Source organism: Haliotis rufescens, unplaced genomic scaffold, assembly GCF_023055435.1.
Source record: "Haliotis rufescens isolate VD_foot unplaced genomic scaffold, xgHalRufe1.0.p SCAF_51, whole genome shotgun sequence".
NCBI classification, from domain to species: domain Eukaryota; kingdom Metazoa; phylum Mollusca; class Gastropoda; order Lepetellida; family Haliotidae; genus Haliotis; species Haliotis rufescens.
Genome location: NW_025964235.1, coordinates 1,896,009 through 1,908,792, shown reverse-complemented (window position 1 = coordinate 1,908,792; position 12,784 = coordinate 1,896,009). Strand labels below are relative to the sequence as shown.

Genomic DNA, 12,784 nt, shown 5'->3' with positions numbered 1-12,784 from the left:
CACACAGAGGTCACGCTCCGAAAAATCGCATGCACCTCGTGGTGAGTATGCGTGTATATGCGTGTATATGCGAGTGCGTGTGCCGTGGGATGGGGGGACGTACTATAAGATAAGATAGGACTTTATTATCCCAAGGGAAATTCATATTGCAAGTAGATTAGCACTAAAATATAAAAAAAAACATATGATATTAAAATATGTACATAAGAAAAGAAGACACTTTTTGATATAACCACGAGTAAAAACATGTAAAAAATTGAACACTATCACAGTGACGACAAGGGATGGTATTTTAAGGTATATGTACAGCGAACTATTAATAAGTATTGAACAGATAAACATTTAAAAGACTAATACTGGCTTGAATTAAATAATTTTTAATGTTTAATACTTTATAACAGTTCGCTTTATAACATATCAAGGCAAGGTATAGGGGTGTCGGAGTGCTTCACGTCTAACGGTGCAGTAAAGAGTTGCTGTAGAGACTGCTTCACGTCTAACGGTGCAGTAAAGAGTTGCTGTAGAGAGTGCTTCACATCTAATGGTGCAGAAAAGAGTTGCTGTAGAGAGTGCTTCACATCTAATGGTGCAGTAAAGAGTTGCTGTAGAGACTGCTTCACGTCTAACGGTGCAGTAAAGAGTTGCTGTAGAGAGTGCTTCACATCTAATGGTGCAGTAAAGAGTTGCTGTAGAGACTGCTTCACATCTAATGGTGCAGTAAAGAGTTGCTGTAGAGACTGCTTCACATCTAATGGTGCAGAAAAGAGTTGCTGTAGAGACTGCTTCACATCTAATGGTGCAGTGAAGAGTTGCTGTAGAGACTGCTTCACATCTAATGGTGCAGTAAAGAGTTGCTGTAGAGACTGCTTCACATCTAATGGTGCAGTAAATGGTTGGTGTAGAGACTGCTTCACATCTAATGGTGCAGTAAATGGTTGGTGTAGAGACTGCTTCATGTGTACCGGTGCAGTAAATAGTTGGTGTAGAGACTGCTTCACGTGTACTGGTGCAGAAAAGGGTTGGTGTAGAGACTGCTTCACATCTAACGGTGCAGTAAAGACTTGCTGTAGAGACTGCTTCACGTCTAACGGTGCAGTAAAGAGTTGCTGTAGAGAGTGCTTCACATCTAATGGTGCAGTAAAGAGTTGCTGTAGAGACTGCTTCACATCTAATGGTGCAGAAAAGAGTTGCTGTAGAGACTGCTTCACATCTAATGGTGCAGTAAAGAGTTGCTGTAGAGACTGCTTCACATCTAATGGTGCAGTAAAGAGTTGCTGTAGACACTGCTTCACATCTAATGGTGCAGTAAATGGTTGGTGTAGAGACTGCTTCACATCTAATGGTGCAGTAAATGGTTGGTGTAGAGACTGCTTCATGTGTACCGGTGCAGTAAATGGTTGGTGTAGAGACTGCTTCACGTGTACTGGTGCAGAAAAGGGTTGGTGTAGAGACTGCTTCACATCTAACGGTGCAGTAAAGGGTTGGTGTAGAGAGTGCTTCATGTGTAACGGTGCAGTAAAGGGTTGGTGTAGAGAGTGCTTCACCTCTAACGGTGCAGTAAAGGGTTGGTGTAGAGAGTACTTCACCTCTAACGGTGCAGTAAAGGGTTGGTGTAGAGAGTACTTCACCTCTAACGGTGCAGTAAAGGGTTGGTGTAGAGAGTACTTCACCTCTAACGGTGCAGTAAAGGGTTGGTGTAGAGAGTACTTCATGTGTACCGGTGCAGTAAAGGGTTGGTGTAGAGAGTACTTCATGTGTACCGGTGCAGTAAAGGGTTGGTGTAGAGAGTGCTTCATGTGTACCGGTGCAGTAAAGGGTTGGTGTAGAGAGTGCATCACGTGTAACGGTGCAGTAAAGGGTTGGTGTAGAGAGTACTTCATGTGCAGCGGTGCAGTAAAGGGTTGGTGTAGAGAGTGCTTCATTAGTAACGGTGGAGTAAAGGGTTGGTGTGTAGAGTAGTTCATGTGTACCGGTGCAGCAAAGGGTTGGTGTAGAGAGTGCTTCATTAGTAACGGTGGAGTAAAGGGTTGGTGTGGAGAGTAGTTCATGTGTACCGGTGCAGTAAAGGGTTGGTGTGGAGAGTACGTCATTAGTAACGGTGCAGTAAAGGGTTGGTGTGGAGAGTACGTCATTAGTAACGGTACAGTAAAGGGTTGGTATGGAGAGTACGTCATTAGTAACGGTGCAGTAAAGGATTGGTGTGGAGAGTACGTCATTAGTAACGGTACAGTAAAGGGTTGGTGTGGAGAGTACGTCATTAGTAACGGTACAGTAAACGGTTGGTGTGGAGAGTACGTCATTAGTAACGGTGCAGTAAAGGGTTGGTGTGGAGAGTACGTCATTAGTAACGGTGCAGTAAAGGGTTGGTGTAGAGAGTGCTTCATTAGTAACGGTGTAGTAAAGGGTTGGTGTGGAGACTAGTTCATGTGTACCGGTGCAGTAAAGGGTTGGTGTGGAGAGTACGTCATTAGTAACGGTGCAGTAAAGCTTTGGTGTGGAGAGTACGTCATTAGTAACGGTGCAGTAAAGGATTGGTGTGGAGAGTACGTCATTAGTAACGGTGCAGTAAAGGGTTGGTGTAGAGAGTAGTTCATGTGTAACGGTGCAGTAAAGGGTTGGTGTAGAGAGTACGTCATTAGTAACGGTGCAGTAAAGGGTTGGTGTGGAGAGTACGTCATTAGTAACGGTGCAGTAAAGGGTTGGTGTGGAGAGTACGTCATTAGTAACGGTGCAGTAAAGGGTTGGTGTAGAGAGTACGTCATTAGTAACGGTGCAGTAAAGGGTTGGTGTGGAGAGTACGTCATTAGTAACGGTGCAGTAAAGGGTTGGTGTAGAGAGTACGTCATTAGTAACGGTGCAGTAAAGGGTTGGTGTAGAGAGTACGTCATTAGTAACGGTGCAGTAAAGGGTTGGTGTAGAGAGTGCTTCACGTCTAACGGTGCAGTAAAGGGTTGGTGTAGAGAGTGCTTCATGTGTACCGGTACAGTAAAGGGTTGGTGTGGAGAGTACGTCATTAGTAACGGTGCAGTAAAGGGTTGGTGTGGAGAGTACGTCATTAGTAACGGTGCAGTAAAGGGTTGGTGTGGAGAGTACGTCATTAGTAACGGTGCAGTAAAGGGTTGGTGTGGAGAGTACGTCATTAGTAACGGTGCAGTAAAGGGTTGGTGTGGAGAGTACTTCATGTTTAACGGTGCAGTAAAGGGTTGGTGTGGAGAGTACGTCATTAGTAACGGTACAGTAAAGGGTTGGTGTAGAGAGTGCTTCACGTGTAACGGTGCAGTAAAGGGTTGGTGTAGAGAGTGCTTCACGTGTAACGGTGCAGTAAAGGGTTGGTGTGGAGAGTGCTTCACGTGTAACGGTGCAGTAAAGGGTTGGTGTGGAGAGTACGTCATTAGTAACGGTGCAGTAAAGGGTTGGTGTGGAGAGTACGTCATTAGTAACGGTGGAGTAAAGGGTTGGTGTGGAGAGTACGTCATTAGTAACGGTGCAGTAAAGGGTTGGTGTGGAGAGTAGTTCATGTGTAACGGTGCAGTAAAGGGTTGGTGTGGAGAGTACGTCATTAGTAACGGTGCAGTAAAGGGTTGGTGTGGAGAGTACGTCATTAGTAACGGTGCAGTAAAGGGTTGGTGTGGAGAGTACGTCATTAGTAACGGTGCAGTAAAGGGTTGGTGTGGAGAGTACGTCATTAGTAACGGTGCAGTAAAGGGTTGGTGTGGAGAGTACGTCATTAGTAACGGTGCAGTAAAGGGTTGGTGTGGAGAGTACGTCATTAGTAACGGTGCAGTAAAGGGTTGGTGTGGAGAGTACGTCATTAGTAACGGTGCAGTAAAGGGTTGGTGTGGAGAGTACGTCATTAGTAACGGTGCAGTAAAGGGTTGGTGTGGAGAGTACGTCATTAGTAACGGTGCAGTAAAGGGTTGGTGTGGAGAGTACGTCATTAGTAACGGTGCAGTAAAGGGTTGGTGTGGAGAGTACGTCATTAGTAACGGTGCAGTAAAGGGTTGGTGTAGAGAGTACTTCATGTTTAACGGTGCAGTAAAGGGTTGGTGTGGAGAGTACGTCATTAGTAACGGTACAGTAAAGGGTTGGTGTGGAGAGTACGTCATTAGTAACGGTGCAGTAAAGGGTTGGTGTGGAGAGTACGTCATTAGTAACGGTGCAGTAAAGGGTTGGTGTGGAGAGTACGTCATTAGTAACGGTGCAGTAAAGGGTTGGTGTGGAGAGTACGTCATTAGTAACGGTGCAGTAAAGGGTTGGTGTAGAGAGTGTTTCACGTGTAACGGTGCAGTAAAGGGTTGGTGTGGAGAGTACGTCATTAGTAACGGTGCAGTAAAGGGTTGGTGTGGAGAGTACGTCATTAGTAACGGTGCAGTAAAGGGTTGGTGTGGAGAGTACGTCATTAGTAACGGTGCAGTAAAGGGTTGGTGTGGAGAGTACGTCATTAGTAACGGTGCAGTAAAGGGTTGGTGTGGAGAGTACGTCATTAGTAACGGTGCAGTAAAGGGTTGGTGTGGAGAGTACGTCATTAGTAACGGTGCAGTAAAGGGTTGGTGTGGAGAGTACGTCATTAGTAACGGTGCAGTAAAGGGTTGGTGTGGAGAGTACGTCATTAGTAACGGTGCAGTAAAGGGTTGGTGTGGAGAGTACGTCATTAGTAACGGTGCAGTAAAGGGTTGGTGTGGAGAGTACTTCATGTTTAACGGTGCAGTAAAGGGTTGGTGTGGAGAGTACGTCATTAGTAACGGTACAGTAAAGGGTTGGTGTAGAGAGTGCTTCACGTGTAACGGTGCAGTAAAGGGTTGGTGTAGAGAGTGCTTCACGTGTAACGGTGCAGTAAAGGGTTGGTGTGGAGAGTGCTTCACGTGTAACGGTGCAGTAAAGGGTTGGTGTGGAGAGTACGTCATTAGTAACGGTGCAGTAAAGGGTTGGTGTGGAGAGTACGTCATTAGTAACGGTGGAGTAAAGGGTTGGTGTGGAGAGTACGTCATTAGTAACGGTGCAGTAAAGGGTTGGTGTGGAGAGTAGTTCATGTGTAACGGTGCAGTAAAGGGTTGGTGTGGAGAGTACGTCATTAGTAACGGTGCAGTAAAGGGTTGGTGTGGAGAGTACGTCATTACTAACGGTGCAGTAAAGGGTTGGTGTGGAGAGTACGTCATTAGTAACGGTGCAGTAAAGGGTTGGTGTGGAGAGTACGTCATTAGTAACGGTGCAGTAAAGGGTTGGTGTGGAGAGTACGTCATTAGTAACGGTGCAGTAAAGGGTTGGTGTGGAGAGTACGTCATTAGTAACGGTGCAGTAAAGGGTTGGTGTGGAGAGTACGTCATTAGTAACGGTGCAGTAAAGGGTTGGTGTGGAGAGTACGTCATTAGTAACGGTGCAGTAAAGGGTTGGTGTGGAGAGTACGTCATTAGTAACGGTGCAGTAAAGGGTTGGTGTGGAGAGTACGTCATTAGTAACGGTGCAGTAAAGGGTTGGTGTGGAGAGTACGTCATTAGTAACGGTGCAGTAAAGGGTTGGTGTAGAGAGTACTTCATGTTTAACGGTGCAGTAAAGGGTTGGTGTGGAGAGTACGTCATTAGTAACGGTACAGTAAAGGGTTGGTGTGGAGAGTACGTCATTAGTAACGGTGCAGTAAAGGGTTGGTGTGGAGAGTACGTCATTAGTAACGGTGCAGTAAAGGGTTGGTGTGGAGAGTACGTCATTAGTAACGGTGCAGTAAAGGGTTGGTGTGGAGAGTACGTCATTAGTAACGGTGCAGTAAAGGGTTGGTGTAGAGAGTGCTTCACGTGTAACGGTGCAGTAAAGGGTTGGTGTGGAGAGTACGTCATTAGTAACGGTGCAGTAAAGGGTTGGTGTAGAGAGTGCTTCACGTCTAACGGTGCAGTAAAGGGTTGGTGTGGAGAGTACGTCATTAGTAACGGTGCAGTAAAGGGTTGGTGTGGAGAGTACGTCATTAGTAACGGTGCAGTAAAGGGTTGGTGTAGAGAGTGCTTCACGTGTAACGGTGCAGTAAAGGGTTGGTGTGGAGAGTACGTCATTAGTAACGGTGCAGTAAAGGGTTGGTGTAGAGAGTGCTTCACGTGTAACGGTGCAGTAAAGGGTTGGTGTGGAGAGTACGTCATTAGTAACGGTGCAGTAAAGGGTTGGTGTAGAGAGTGCTTCACGTGTAACGGTGCAGTAAAGGGTTGGTGTGGAGAGTACGTCATTAGTAACGGTGCAGTAAAGGGTTGGTGTGGAGAGTACGTCATTAGTAACGGTGCAGTAAAGGGTTGGTGTGGAGAGTACGTCATTAGTAACGGTGCAGTAAAGGGTTGGTGTGGAGAGTACGTCATTAGTAACGGTGCAGTAAAGGGTTGGTGTAGAGAGTGCTTCACGTGTAACGGTGCAGTAAAGGGTTGGTGTGGAGAGTACGTCATTAGTAACGGTGCAGTAAAGGGTTGGTGTAGAGAGTGCTTCACGTGTAACGGTGCAGTAAAGGGTTGGTGTGGAGAGTACGTCATTAGTAACGGTGCAGTAAAGGGTTGGTGTGGAGAGTACGTCATTAGTAACGGTGCAGTAAAGGGTTGGTGTGGAGAGTACGTCATTAGTAACGGTGCAGTAAAGGGTTGGTATGGAGAGTACGTCATTAGTAACGGTGCAGTAAAGGTTTGGTGTGGAGAGTACGTCATTAGTAACGGTGCAGTAAAGGGTTGGTGTGGAGAGTGCTTCACGTGTAACGGTGCAGTAAAGGGTTGGTGTAGAGAGTGCTTCACGTGTAACGGTGCAGTAAAGGGTTGGTGTGGAGAGTGCTTCACGTGTAACGGTGCAGTAAAGGGTTGGTGTGGAGAGTACGTCATTAGTAACGGTGCAGTAAAGGGTTGGTGTGGAGAGTACGTCATTAGTAACGGTGGAGTAAAGGGTTGGTGTGGAGAGTGCTTCACGTGTAACGGTGCAGTAAAGGGTTGGTGTAGAGAGTGCTTCACGTGTAACGGTGCAGTAAAGGGTTGGTGTGGAGAGTGCTTCACGTGTAACGGTGCAGTAAAGGGTTGGTGTGGAGAGTACGTCATTAGTAACGGTGCAGTAAAGGGTTGGTGTGGAGAGTACGTCATTAGTAACGGTGGAGTAAAGGGTTGGTGTGGAGAGTACGTCATTAGTAACGGTGCAGTAAAGGGTTGGTGTGGAGAGTAGTTCATGTGTAACGGTGCAGTAAAGGGTTGGTGTAGAGAGTACGTCATTAGTAACGGTGCAGTAAAGGGTTGGTGTGGAGAGTACGTCATTAGTAACGGTGCAGTAAAGGGTTGGTGTAGAGAGTACGTCATTAGTAACGGTGCAGTAAAGGGTTGGTGTGGAGAGTAAGTCATTAGTAACGGTGCAGTAAAGGGTTGGTGTGGAGAGTACGTCATTAGTAACGGTGCAGTAAAGGGTTTGGTGTGGAGAGTACGTCATTAGTAACGGTGCAGTAAAGGGTTGGTGTGGAGAGTACGTCATTAGTAACGGTGCAGTAAAGGGTTGGTGTAGAGAGTACGTCACGTGTAACGGTGCAGTAAAGGGTTGGTGTGGAGAGTACGTCATTAGTAACGGTGCAGTAAAGGGTTGGTGTGGAGAGTAAGTCATTAGTAACGGTGCAGTAAAGGATTGGTGTAGAGAGTACGTCATTAGTAACGGTGCAGTAAAGGGTTGGTGTGGAGAGTACGTCATTAGTAACGGTGCAGTAAAGGGTTGGTGTAGAGAGTACGTCATTAGTAACGGTGCAGTAAAGGGTTGGTGTGGAGAGTAAGTCATTAGTAACGGTGCAGTAAAGGGTTGGTGTAGAGAGTACGTCACGTGTAACGGTGCAGTAAAGGGTTGGTGTGGAGAGTACGTCACGTGTAACGGTGCAGTAAAGGGTTGGTGTGGAGAAGGTCGGCCAGAAAATCACAAGGGAAGAACAGAAAACGTCACAAACGTCACCCACAGGAAGCAAGTCACAACTATTTTGGATAGAAGAGTTTACTCCAGTTCCAAATTGACAATCATGACATGTAACAATATGTGGAGATATCTGGTGAAAACAAGGAAGACAACTTAACACAGTACATCAGTGACCAGCTCTGAGTACATTACGATACATTGCTTTTATTATTAACATTCGCTTTCATTTTAAGTTCATTTCAGTGTTCTTTATTCAGTCGTGTCTGCCATCCAACCCCATGGGAGTGTTCCGGGATGTAGAGCCCCCGACACGATGTGCACAGTACATTGTCGTCACTTACAACTATCTCAAACAATCCAATATTTCTCATCCCTTCACTTCACATAAAGTTCATTTCAATGTTCTTTATTCAGTGAGTGGCCGTGTACTCTCACTCGGTTAACCAGGCCGAATCAGAGGCCATGTACTCTTCTTATTAACTAAATAAACAAATGTCTTGCAAAATATTATATAAACATGGTATATTTTCACTCACTAAACTTATGTGTCTTTTAATTAGCTGATAAATGTAAGTTGAATGTATTTGTGACCAGTTCTCCTGACCCTTTTTCGTGTTTTTTCCTGTGACTCTCTTTCATAAACCCCTTACAGCCAACTTGTTTATATAATCATACATATACCACGTGTGACCGTTGCCATGGTGAAGTATGGGATTGGTCGACAAACATGCAAGGGTGAAAACCTATGTTAAGACTTCTCCCGTAAAAAATAGGTCATAAATAGAACAGAACAGCAATCCTGAAGATATTGGACAATTTTAGCAGACATTTGTAACAGAATACATTATATTAAACTGACGGGCAAAAGAAAGTATACCGAGCTTTTGTTTTGTCTTTAACTGAAAGGGGCGGTCGGGTAGCCTAGTGGTTAATGCGTTCGCTCGTCACGCTGAAGACCCGGTTTCGATTCCCCACATGGGCACAATGTGTGAAGCCCATTTCTGGTGTCCCCCGTCATAATATTGCTGGAATATTGCTAACAGCGGCGTAAAACCACCCACTCACTCACTCTTATTGAAAATTGAAAGATCTGTTGTTACATCTGCTGTGTCTATTTAACTATCATTCTTTCCTGAAACAGTTTGTAAAAACTAATTTGTGGAATAGTAATTTTTGTGTAAAAAATAAATTGGTTCAATGAAGACTGGGGTAGGAAAAATTTGCAATTACATGACTCTTACCAAGTTTGAAATGTTGTAAATTTGTGCTGAAGAAAAGCAAAGTTATTGATTTTTAACGTTACGATGACTAAGATAACAATCAGCAGTTATGTATTATGCGAAATTATGTGTTTTAATTTTTAAGTTTTAAATCAAATTATATTTTTAAAATATAACTATGGAAACGTATTCTTTTATTGCTGACTAAGCGCCTTTACAGTTAATTGTTTGGAATTAATATCGCTAAATTAAGATATTTTCAACTGAAAATCAGCCATGATAAAATCGACTGAGAGGTATAGGTTCCTTTGCTCCCCGGGTTATTAAAGCTATTTGTGAGGATAACATAGTTATGTAGAGAAGCAATAATGTTAACAGTAATATCATTTTAAAGATTAGTATAATCGAACAACACGCTCTTGATATTAAAGCTCTTGACATAAAAACAACATGCTGATCTAATATCACAATAATTAAAACATGGAAATAAATGGAAACTGGCTTTGTTCTGATGACATCTGCAAGTGGGATCGTCATTATTACACATGTAAAACCTGTGTTCCTTTAAATCAGTGCGGTACAGTCTGGTGCAGTCTGGTGCAGTCTACGTGCAGTCTACGTGCAGTCTGGTGCAGTCTACGTGCAGTGTACGTGCAGTATAGTGCAGTCTGGTGCAGTCTACGTGCAGTCTACGTGCAGTCTGGTGCAGTCTACGTGCAGTCTGGTGCAGTCTACGTGCAGTCTGGTGCAGTCTACGTGCAGTCTGGTGCAGTCTACGTGCAGTCTGGTGCAGTGTACGTGCAGTCTGGTGCAGTCTACGTGCAGTCTGGTGCAGTGTACGTGCAGTCTGGTGCAGTCTGGTGCAGTCAGCTTTACAGTGAATAGTTGGATTAATTCTATCATCAAATGATTTAAACAATGATTAAAATATCTATGCACATAACATTTAGCAACATATTGTAGTTTTATAAATTCTGGGAACTATTCCGTGTGACGATATTGATTCTTCAACCTATTCCAGTCCAAATTAGCAGAAGGCAAACAGGATTTTGTTTTAAAACTCATCAGGACAAAGAGGATTCTGAAGTATTTTGGATGAAATACATGTAGTATCATATGTGGAAGTGGTAGATACGGTCAGCGGAATTAGGTCTGATAGACATGCTGACGTTTTCTTAATAAATATTTTGTGAAAGAGGCAGATCTGTGATATTGTCATATATTTTGGAATGACTGACACCTCTCACAGACCCACACGTGGACAGAAACGCATCTAAATGTGACGTTTCCGAGAGAAGTTCTTGATTCTGGTTCTGTGAACAGTTATTCCACACATGATGGGAAATTTGGGGGAAAAGGAGAAGCATATAACTCCTTCACTGGTGGTGGTGGTGGTGGTGTGTGTGTGTGTGTGTGTGTGTGTGTGTGTGTGTGTGTGTGTGTGTGTGTGTGTGTGTGTGTGTGTGTGTGTGTGTGGTGGTGGTGGGGTGGGGGGTGGTGGTGTCTGTGGGGGGTGGGGGGTGGTGATGGTGGTGTGTGTTGGGGTGTGGTGGTGGTGATGGTGGTGTGTGTGGGGGTGTGGTGGTGGTGATGGTGGTGTGTGGGGTGTGTGGTGGGGTGGTGGTGGTGTGTGTGGGGGTGTGGGGGTGGTGTGGGTGTGGGTGTGTCTGTGGGTGTGGTGGGGGTGGTTTGTGGGGTGGTGGTGGTGGGGTGTGTGTGTGGGGGGGGGGGGGGGGGGGGAGGTGGTGGTGGTGGCGGTGTCGTGTGTGTGTCGGGGGGTGGTCTCAGAGAAGAATAAACTCACAAGCTGCTTTCATGTATACAACTTCAAATAAATCTGAAGTTCTTATTATAGATAATCCTAGGTCATAACATAATATTTTGTATTGGTACTTTGTATTGTTATCCTGACTTATTATGTATCTGTTTATATAGTTTATAGAGTATTGTCACTGCTTCTCATGGACGGTTTGCGAAATATATCTTGTATCTTGTCCGTGATAATATTTTTCGTTCGGTTGCAATGTTATTAGGCGGACGCTCTACCACCAGACCACGGAGGCGGTCTAACACTTCCGGTGGAGCGCAGTGGCCTGCTGTAATGTACATGGTTATATCCTGCAGCTCGGTGTCCACCGTCTGACAGTTATACAGTTATACACACGCATGCTTTGAGTTACTAATACCCCCGCCCCCACGCGGTTCCCTAGTGTATTGTCAATACTATCAAGTAACATAAGATATATTTATTGCAAGAACCATTCCATTGCGGAACAGAGGCACACTTGTCGACATACACACAACCAGTTGACATAGACATACATATAACATTTAGAGAATATTTATAGTGAGTGAGTGAGTTGGGTTTTACGCCGCTTTTAACAGTATTCCAGTCATATCACGGCGTGTCAGCTTAATGTGGGAGGAAAGCCCGAAGTGACGCAGGTCTTAGACGTTTACCTAACATTATTAAATCTTTTTCTAGCACCTTATATTGAAGAAATTTGAAGATTAGATTTGTACAGTGTAATATCTGTCTTTAGAACAAAGCACTGGGGGTCTGTAGAGTCTTCCTAATTCAATGTTTAGTTTGTGGTCATTTGGACGTAGGTTTGCAAAATGAACACGATAATGTCTGAGTTCACAGTTAACAATACGTTTTTCATTCAGAGTTATTCGTGCAGATTATCAAAGAAGCGATGGTATAAAACACACGCGCACACACGCACACACACACACACACACACACACACACACATTGTCAACCCATTAACCGTTTTTCCTTCACGGCAACCTTTTGAGACCAAGCACCGCGATAATTTGCATTTTTGTTGGATTTAACACAGTACTTCTGCCATAGCGGCTTTGGTAATGGAGATTTTTATCTTCCTGAGCGCAATAACACACCGTGCCTCTGTCTGTGATGTGGTCAGCGAGGGTGCTGGGTCAGCGCGCGGCCAGCACGCTGGATGTACTGACCCCACGTGTTGCATAACGTCCCCCGCTCTGGTTAACACACACTCCGGTCAGCGCAACACTGCCTGGTGTTGAGCGATCCATCGTCCTCACGCACGCTGCCGTTGCCTGGTGTACTTGCCGGTGTACATGCCGCCGAGAACCAGCAGTGGGGGAGGACAATAGCGCGTTATGCTTCGTCACCTAACCCCGAAAATGTTGGGTCGACCGGGTCCGTGACGGGGTCAGGTGACACTGCCCCACCTCACGGACTCAAAAAGCGACTCAGGTCGACATAAGATAGGATTTTATGGGAAGCCGTGTTTTTATTATCCTGACACGGGGTAGCGCGGATGTATACATGCATTGTAGTACAACACTTCGTGTTCAAGTAATGCGTTCTTATGCGTACTACTTTAGAGGAAGAACATATTTCCCATAGGGTAAACGATGCACAACGGATGTCAGTGTCATATACATAACATCCACACACTGTACACACATTTCACATAGGGTAAACGATGCACAACGGATGTCAGTGTCATATACATAACATCCACACACTGTACACACATTTCCCATAGGGTAAACGATGCACAACGGATGTCAGTGTCATATACATAAAATCCACACACTGTACACACATTTCCCATAGGGTAAACGATGCACAACGGATGTCAGTGTCATATACATAACATCCACACACTGTACACACATTT

At 44.9% G+C, this 12,784-nt stretch overlaps 1 protein-coding gene across 1 annotated transcript; it reads right to left on the bottom strand.

Annotated features, from left to right (window-relative positions):
• Nucleotides 1-407: 407 nt before the first annotated feature.
• On the bottom strand, nucleotides 408-1,376 carry LOC124128219. Its single transcript, XM_046491593.2, has one exon. It carries the CDS (start codon nucleotides 1,374-1,376, stop codon nucleotides 408-410), a length of 969 nt encoding a protein of 322 aa, XP_046347549.2.
• Nucleotides 1,377-12,784: the final 11,408 nt, after the last annotated feature.